We start from the raw sequence: 9185 nt of genomic DNA, 5'->3' as shown, positions 1-9185 counted from the left end.
TTAAATTTGGCGTTGGAAATTTTATTAACTTCCATTGCTGTATACACTTCCATATATCAAGAAATCTATCACAGAATTAAAACAAAGAAAAAAGATTCCTAAGCATATGATGAAGTTGAAGAGTTGGGTTATCTCTAGCAGGTATGGAATTCTTCTAGAGACTTCCATGCAGGCAATGCTGTAGCAACTAGGAGGTTTCAGAACAATTCTAGAGCTGTCTTTATCTTATTCTGTTTCCATTTCGGAAACTTGTAGAAATCACTCTTGCTCATCCCGAATTTCGACTTGAAATCTTCTGCTGACAAATATGCCTGCATACCAAACACAAATCATCAAACCATCTTTCATTGCAAAAGTCGAATCCAAAAACACGATACGTACTTCGCGCTTAGTGGCATCAATGTCTGGAGCTGGATCAGTGGAGTTTGTTCTGAGGCGATCATAAGGATGCGTTGTGAGTCCTTCGTCTTCACCTTCATCTTCCTTCGTATCCTCATCTATGGTCTGTGGTTCACCTCTAGGCTTGGGGACGTCGCGGCCCGCTGCATAACAAGCATTTTGTTACGGACTCAATGTCCCACAACGGTTGTGAAAACAACTTGTATGGGTTATATAGACTAAATGAGCTCTTTCTCCTAATATGCTAGTCTTTTGGGCTGATTCTCCTGTTTGGTCTGTATCAAACATACCTCTAATGGAGCGAGGGAAGATGAGCTGGCGGGCGGGTGCAGGTTTCTCAAAACCTTTAGTGAGTGCTGCTATGGCTGCTGATCTCTGGATGGTTACATCTGGAATCTCGACCGACTTTGGGTAGAGCTTGTTCACCATAGGAGGAGGAGTTGAGAGGTTTCTTGCGTTAGAACTCTCGAATGTTGATGCTAGAGTGTTGAATGCTGGGGATCTTCCTCGTACGCGGTTTCTCTCTGGGGCCACAGACAGGCTCCTAGACCGTTGCTGCGCTTTTTCTGGTGCACCGGATCTCCCAGCCATCCCGACAGGTATTCTCCTCCTTGGTTTCTACCATACATATATAAATAAGAGTTAGGGGGATATGATCAACTCATAACTATCTTAAATTGATAACTGACAGCAACTTACGTTGTGGATGTCAACACGAAGACATTTGTATTTTAACTATCTTCGTGTTGACATCTATACTGTATGTTTTTGACATATTTGTCAGTTATCAATTGTCTACATAAACCCTAACCCGAACAAGAACTAGAGCTGAGGAATGAAAGACTTGCTCAAATGATATCGTTCAAAGAAATAGTAGAAACTTACTTCCACCGGTGGAGTTCCACCGTGTTTGACTATAGCCATTCTTCTTTGGAAAGAGTTACCGTGCATCTGTGAACAAATGAGGTAATGAGTATTCATCAATAAATCGAAAGATTTCCCAACGAGAGAGCTGAACTCACTGCACATTTTCTCGAGTCCCAAGTGAAGAAACGTGTGAAAAATGCAGGCTCGTTCCCTTCTGTAATGATATAGATAGGGGCTTGCTTCGATATTTTTTCGCCAAGAATGTCACGCTCAAGAAATTTCTGCACACGGAAACAAACCAAAGGTTATGAAATTCTGTTTTACTCCCCAACAAAGTACCACAAGGCTTTAAGCATACCTCCCCTAGATTTAAAGCATTCGTCTTATTTTTCGTTTCGACCATTTGCCCGATCCAGACATAAATGTCGGAGTGGCAATCCACGATAAATATATCTTCAGTCATAAGATCGTCCTGGTCGAAATTATATACCTCATCCACCTGCAAAAGGGAATCACAACTCATTTTTTTCTCTTTTACAGGAAAGAAAGTGGAATTCAGAATTTCAGATGTATTCTCCATGAAAATACCTTTAGATCTCCTGTGAAGGTGTGACCACAAATGATAAAAGAAACCAGTTAGTTGGATTCATCATGGTTATAAGAAAATGTATATAATCAAATCAGAAACAAATATTATATCATGCCATTGGATGTAGTGCATGAGAACAGATGAGGGTCTCCTTCAGCCACTCTTGTCATTTTCTGCTTTGGATACTCTGATTTTTTTCCGCCAATGAGACCCCAAAACTGCTCAGATTCCGCACCTTCTCGTTGAAATCTAGACTGCACGTCCGGCTGAAAAAATAGTAACAATCGCAGGATAAGTAACGTGGAGTCATGCCACATTTTACACTCCTATTAAAGATGCCTATGAAGAAAAGTACTATCATCAAATCTGCATTTCAAATTCTGGCAACAAGTATCAGTCAGACCTTCAAAATATCGAGCCACCTCTCTGCAAGCTCCTGCTCATCCGTGGTGGTGGAACTTCCCAGCCAGGTCAAAGCCGAGGCACCACTGTTTAGTATGTAACAGTAGGAGGAATTCAACGACGAGCACACCTGAATCAACCGAATAGCGCAAGTGAAGAGCAGAGTTTTACTGGAAAAAAAAAAAAAGGTTTCAACTCGACTTACAGGGTCTACTTGTATTGCTTGCATATTATCAGGTCCTGTCCCTTGAATACGAAACAACGCAAGTCCTTCCTCTGAGTATGTATCATCTTCTAGTCCTTTCTGCGCAAGGCTGTTCTTGTATCCTGCGCTAAGACCACCCTGGTGATGTGCAGATATTTATATCAACAGCCATTGAAAGAAATTTTAACAAGTGCTTATTTGTAGTAGTTATTTTAACCCGAACCTTGAAGATGATGAAGCTCTGGAAAATGGCAAAGAACTGAACCGGCTCGAATCCTTCACAAATGCGAGCCTAGAAAAACACAAGGTTGTAAATACGGAGACAGAAGTGAGTGTTGACAGATATGAGAATGAAATATGCCTGAGCTGGGAAGAACTTCATATTCTCAACCATCTTGCTAGCCTGTGCACTTGCTGCTACCCTGTCTTCCTATAGAGAATGAATATCATGGTCAGTAGTATGATTTATTTAATAAAATGAAGCAACTGAAGATCACCTCAACACTTTTATTTCCAAACCATGTCCCTATAAGATATTCCTCTCTATCTTCCCCTGGATAAGAATATTGGAAGATATAGCAATCACCACTGTAAAACTGCGACAGATAAGGTCCTTCGAGTATCGTCTTCTGGTTACCATTAACGCTCCAAACCTGAACAGCAGCGAAATTCAATAAATCAGTAAAACTAATGAAATCTGTTTGACCTTTTTCTCGTAACATCAAGTGAAAAAGTATAGGAGCTGTTTTTGATCACCTGTAGATCGCCTGTGCAGTCTATATATGTTTGACGTTCATCTTCTTGGAGAACTTCTGCTTTCACAAGACCCTTCACATTCACTCCTTGGCGCTTTAGAAGTTCTAAAAACCATTGAAATCACGAGCGTAGGTAAAAACATAGCAAACTACAGAAACAAATATCGATGACAAAAGGCTAATAATATACATAGAATGAAAAATGTTATAATCTGGTGCATACATATAGTACTCACCTGCTACCTTTCCTTTAGCATCCTGATGTTTCGGGCTGGTTGAATCAGGCCATGAATCAAACTTTCCCTTGAACATCACTGTCTCAAACCCCTCCATTACGCGAACTGTCTGAGCCTCTGGCCTGTTTAGTTTTTGCAGTAATTCCTACAAGATGAAACACAACATTGAGTTACTATATCAAGAAGATGAAGTCATAGGTAGCTGAAGCAGTGATATTTACATGAACCGTGCTGCTCAGAGTTTTCCGGTCCTCAAGAGAAGTACTTTTGCCCACCCAAACAAATACTTCCATCGCGCAATCGAGAAGATAACATTTAGTTGAGTCCAACAACTCCTTTGCTAATGAATCAGCCTGAATGGGTATCGCCTCTCCTTTCTCGACGCTTAAACATTAGAGACTTTATCAGCTTACATGTTAAAATCATCACAGATCAATGGTGTTGTGCATTCTTGAAAAGGTACACACCAGAAAAGCTTAGGATGAACAATACGAGGGCTCTTGGGTGCGGTGTGTACTTTCCTCGGAAGTGGAGCAAAGCCACCAAAGATATTCCAAAATTCTCCGGCCGCAGCATCAGCCATTAACTTTCCATCTTCTGTAATAAATAAACAAGGCAGATGTTGGCAAACTTGGCCAAATAATGGTAGACGAAAAGGATGCAAGTAGTAGCATAGTTACCAACAGCTGCTATTTCACATTTCCCATCATGACATGTATCTTTTATATGCTGAACAACTTCCAGTGCTTTAGCCCTCTCTTGAATCGAAGAGTTGGAGCCATTAAACTGAAATATTTTAGACGCTGTATCTAAAATGAAGATGTCATCATGATTTAGAGACGACCGAGCAAAAGGCACCTGTCCTAGGATAAAAGGTGAGGTTAGATGAAAGAGCTAATAACAGAACCATGAATCTTCCAGAGAGTATAATGAACAACAGTTCTACTTGCCTCGTTCACATTAACGACATGTTTTCCTTTACACACATACAAGCGGTTCGGATGCTCTTCGGGCTCAACATGGTTAAAACCTGAGGAGAATCCACCTTGTTGAGGGATTATACATGGCTTAAAATAGGAAAGGAACTTCTGCGATTCTTGGCCTTGTACTTCACGATACTGAACAGCACGCCCACCAAGTGCTGCATCTAGCTCGACCGTCTTGATAGCAGCCACACCAGCTTCATCCTGGCTAGTTTCTTTACCCAGCCAATAGTGAAGGTCATGACGAAGGGCGCCACTCTTCAAGGCAGTTGTCTACAGAAATGAGACAGAGTTAGGAACATACAATTTCATTGGCCTCTTGTAAGTATCTTTTTACTAGAAACGAAAAATCAAAAGTTACCTTTAGAATCACATAAGAATCACCAGTGAAAAACTTTCCATGTGAAGATTGTGAGACTGCAACAGGATGAAAATTTTCGATTCGCCAAATCTCAATCCCTCTATATGAAGTCAAGGAGACAAGGACAAGTACATACTGATAAAAAAACATAATCACTGAATGATTGTATATATATGTATTTTACTTCTGCTGTATGAAATTCTAATAATCCATATTCCTTTAGCTGGCAGAAATGATCAAACACTGTAATCAAAATTTCATGGTAATATACAAGAAAGTTCGATTTTATAGAATCAGGATACGCTTTATGTCCTGCCCCTTGTAAAGCAGGATCCAAATCCTTTATTGAAATAGACATAGTGTCCTCCCAGATCCACTAAATTCGTTGATTGTGGACGTCTTCCTGAGAAGATAACGACAAAAGATTGATTATTCGTTAATACTCTATTTCATATAACTAAGATGGAAACACAAATTTGCAGTATCCGGGAAACTTCAACCTGAAAGTACTATTGGAACGAAATTACCTAATAATAGATCAGCAACACAATAAAAGACTAATATCCAGACTTGATTTATCATTCTAAAAGGTTGGCAATGGCATAACGTGTAGAAACTTCATCATTTGTACTGGAATTGATTTGCATTGACACGAAAAGAGTTTCTAATACTGTTTTTTTCGCGTGGTGGTGATTTAGATATCCTCTCATCGCACCATATCACATTTGTTACGAATTTCGAACCTCTCTTTTAAGTTATAAAGTGATAAATCTCTGTGGTAAACGACGGTATATACCAAAAGGCATTATCAAATCATCCATGCATAAATAGTTACATTCGTATACAAACGTAAATTTGAGTAGAAAAGTTAAAAGAAACGCAAAACAAAGGAATGTTAATTAATCACCTTATATCTGTCGAGGGAAACGAATCAACCGGAACTCAAATATTAACATAAAAAATGCCAAAACTGGTAATGTGAAGAAGAGAGGGAAGACATAAGTATTTGGTGATGGGAAACAGAGGGAGGAAACCGAAAGCATGCATGTTTTTTGGGAGGGAGAGAATGTCGATACGAAGGGCAACGGGGCGTGCCTATCTATAAATAGAAGCCCCTGAAAATTCAATCATCATTGTTCCAAAACGAACATGGATTAAAGCTACCTTTTGGAGTGGTGAAGATGAATAAATTTGGGGTTGCATATTCTTGAGTGAGTGTGGATTTTGGAAAATTTTGTTGATAATTCGATTGTATGATGGTGAAGGAAATGAATTCCGAATATGAGGGAATGGAAGAGATGGGTGAGGAGGGCGTATAGCCTCCTTGATTCATGCATGGCCACCAAGATGAATCAAGCTACCTGCTTCTCCCCTTTATTTATTTTTTCGTTATTTTGTTGGAAAGGAGTTGCTTTACTCCTTCTAAGGCATTTTTAAATAAATAAAGCTTTAATAGATGCGTTTCTTTACACTATAAAGTATTTAATATGTTAAATTGAAAGAATTAGATAAATATTTATAATGTTAATTGAAAAAAATAAAATGAAAAGATGAACAGATAATAAAATAAATGAGAATAAAATATAAAAAATGAAAAAATAATACTTTTTGCAAAATATGAAAATGACTTTATTATATTGGAATGTTCCAAAAATTAAAAGAAATTCTATTAACGCAAAATGGAGAAAGTAAATACTTCTTCGGTCTCATCAAAATAAATGCTTTTGGGCCGACACGAGTTTTAATACATAAATGGTAAATGTCGGAGGTATAGAAAGAAAAATTATTTGAAAGACTATATCTCATAATGGTGGGACCCATGATTGGTTAAGGAATGAATGGATTATTGGATTTGTTGTTCCTTATTTAAATACTCCCCCCGTCTACCATTTAAAGAGTCATTTTGACTCGGCGCGAGTTTTAAGAAATCGTTTGACTTTGTGAAGAAAAGTAAAGGGAGAAATTGAGTGGAACGTGAGACTTATTTAAAATATTAATTTTATAATAGATTGTGATTGTAAAAAGTTAGTGGAATGTAGAGTCTGCATACTAAGAGTGGAATAAAGTAAATAGTTCTATAAACCGTGAACAACCCAAAATGGGAAAATGATTCTTTAAATGATGGACAGAGGGATTAATAAATAGTGTATGGCATTCCTTAACTTAGGAAAGTCATTGTGCATGTTCTAAGTCATAATCAGTGTATCCAACTAATGTAATCTCACAATTTTTGTCTAGATGTATAATTATATATAATGAGGTAAGGCAACCAAACGATACCTCTGTGGAGAAAGAGATTCATTTCATTAGAGAAAAAAATATCATAAGAGAGTTGCATTCCTTTCTGGATTGTGTTACCTAAAATGCGTCATTTTCCATTTTAGCAAAAGAAAAATATTTTTCCTCTCTCTTATTTTATTTTCTTCACTTTTCTACCTTACTCTCTCGTACGTTACTTTCTCTTCAATTAACTCTTTAAATATCATTTTCTTAAATTCCGTGCTCAAAAGAACTATTTCACTTATGATGTGACAGAAAGTATCAAATAGGATATGAACTATTTTATGAGACGAATCAAATTAAAATAAAAATAGTGTCCATTTTTATAAGACCGAGAGAATATAAATATAAATATAAATAAACCTGAAAATGCTTATATTAAAATTACTCATTTATTTTAGATTGATTCTAAACCTATCCTATAGCCATAAAGATTAATATTAATAAAAATAAAGAATTTAATACTAATGCAAAAATTAGCAAATATAGAAAGTAGCAATATATTTTAGACTATTCTATATAGGATTATGTTAAGATGACAACCCTTTTTAAAGTGACAACGTACCACCAATCTCGTGCAGTCACGTGGCACGTTATCCAGCAATATTCATTTAGTATGCATTTACAGTTGCATGATAGTAATAGGTGGATTACTGTGTAGATTGTTAAGTATTGCTGCATAGGCATAAAATGTTTCAGTTGCAGTATATATATAGATAGATTGTTTTTTTATACCGTTATTTTGTTGTATAACTAATACAACAATACTCAGCACTCCACACAGCAATCCACGTAGTACTATCATGCAATCTGTAGAAATCCATTTAAAACCCTTACTATAATATTGTTGGATACGCCCCTAATATTGCTAGATAGCGTGCCACGTGGCAGCACGAGGTTAGTGGTACGTTGTCACTCTAACTATGGTGGCACCCTAATGCTCCACATTCTATATATCCTTTTATATCACCAAGAGAGTAGAGTTGTCAACTGGGCCAGACCGGGCCAGCAGGGGTATGGGCCGACCCATTAGTGAAACGAAGCGGACCTGGGCTGGGCTCATTGGTTGAAATGGGCTCCAATTGATCCATATTGCAAACCCAGGCCTGGCACAGGCACAAGCCCATCTTAAGCCCAGCCTAGACCCATTAGAGGCCCACCTTATATAATTAGATTTTTTAAATGTAATTAGGTAATTAACCACTAATATATATTTCTCTATTTATGCATGTCATCTTGTGCATGAGACATGTTAATCTTCTCTATTCTGTTCTAATTTATTGGATGTCTTTGAATACTCTAAAAAAATAATAGTCTAATATCTACGCATGTTCTCAATCAAATTAGTATGCAACATTCAAGACTGTTGGGTTGCGATGCCGCTGATCTCACACACGTAATCGAGAAAATAAAGCACGCAAACGATATAACGTGGTTCGGTGATAAACCACCTACGTCCACGGAGAAGATGACCGGAATCTTATTGATGAACTCTTTACAATTACAATGAACTCACACTCACACTCTACCGCTCACAACCGCTCGCTATCTTGAGAATTAATCTCTCTGGGTGTGTGTGTATATGGTGTAATTCTGCTACTTCACTACTGAGCTCTATCGAGCTATTTATACAAGATGCAATCAAGAAATAAAATCCAACTAACTCTATTTCCCAAAGTTAGTTATAACCGCTACTCGGCTCAAAACCGAACTCCCTTCTCGGCTCAAAAACCGAACTCCCTTCTCGGCTCAAAAACCGAACTCCCTTCTCGGCTAGCTCAAAGCCGAGCTTCATTTCTTGATCTCTTCTTTGAGCTGCAGAGGCTCCACCACTCGATCAAATCAGTAGTTTGCATGGACACACTTTCACAAATCTCCACCTTGTCCTTGCAAAACTCCATCAATATCTAGATTCCCTTCTCAATCCTGTTCCATACTTCAACATTCCACAATTTCCACCAACTTCAAGCAATGCTTGAACTTCAAAGTTGGCAGTGACTTGGTTAACATGTCTGAGGCATTTTCTTCAGTGGGAACCTTCACCACATTGATCTTCCCACTCTGAATTTCGTCTCTGATGAAGTGCCTCCTTACATCGATATGTTTAG

At 37.9% G+C, this 9185-nt stretch overlaps 1 protein-coding gene and 1 non-coding gene across 2 annotated transcripts; both read right to left on the bottom strand.

Moving 5' to 3' along the window:
• On the bottom strand, nucleotides 1-5972 carry LOC121747204 (villin-4-like). The gene is made up of 22 exons (XM_042141204.1): nucleotides 5705-5972; nucleotides 5100-5200; nucleotides 4798-4897; nucleotides 4404-4709; nucleotides 4134-4311; nucleotides 3921-4050; nucleotides 3675-3837; nucleotides 3454-3598; nucleotides 3219-3322; nucleotides 2960-3115; nucleotides 2824-2892; nucleotides 2686-2754; nucleotides 2463-2600; nucleotides 2259-2387; nucleotides 1971-2121; nucleotides 1855-1865; nucleotides 1625-1765; nucleotides 1422-1547; nucleotides 1285-1350; nucleotides 690-1017; nucleotides 382-542; nucleotides 1-311 (listed from the first exon to the last, which is right to left on the bottom strand). The coding sequence occupies exons 2-22, from the start codon at nucleotides 5153-5155 to the stop codon at nucleotides 198-200; spliced, it is 2841 nt and encodes a 946-aa protein (XP_041997138.1). The 5' UTR covers nucleotides 5156-5200; nucleotides 5705-5972; the 3' UTR covers nucleotides 1-197.
• Nucleotides 5973-8276: 2304 nt separating this feature from the next.
• LOC121749918 lies at nucleotides 8277-8384 on the bottom strand. Its single transcript, XR_006039723.1, has one exon. It is a non-coding gene; the product is annotated as a U6 spliceosomal RNA (small nuclear RNA).
• Nucleotides 8385-9185: the final 801 nt, after the last annotated feature.

This window comes from Salvia splendens, chromosome 9 (assembly GCF_004379255.2).
Source record: "Salvia splendens isolate huo1 chromosome 9, SspV2, whole genome shotgun sequence".
NCBI lineage: Eukaryota > Viridiplantae > Streptophyta > Magnoliopsida > Lamiales > Lamiaceae > Salvia > Salvia splendens.
The sequence above is the reverse complement of the archived record's forward strand: the minus strand, read 5'-3'. Positions and strand labels throughout refer to the sequence as shown.

Bases quoted from the DNA above. Each gene is read 5' to 3' on its own strand.
- LOC121747204 (XM_042141204.1), bottom strand. From the start codon at position 5,155: ATGTCTATTTCAATAAAGGATTTGGATCCTGCTTTACAAGGGGCAGGA. The intron at 1,548-1,624 runs GTATGCTTAAAG...TTCCGTGTGCAG, and splicing joins ATGCTTTAAATCTAGGGGAG to AAATTTCTTGAGCGTGACAT. The intron at 312-381 runs GTACGTATCGTG...TTTGGTATGCAG, and splicing joins TTGATGCCACTAAGCGCGAA to GCATATTTGTCAGCAGAAGA.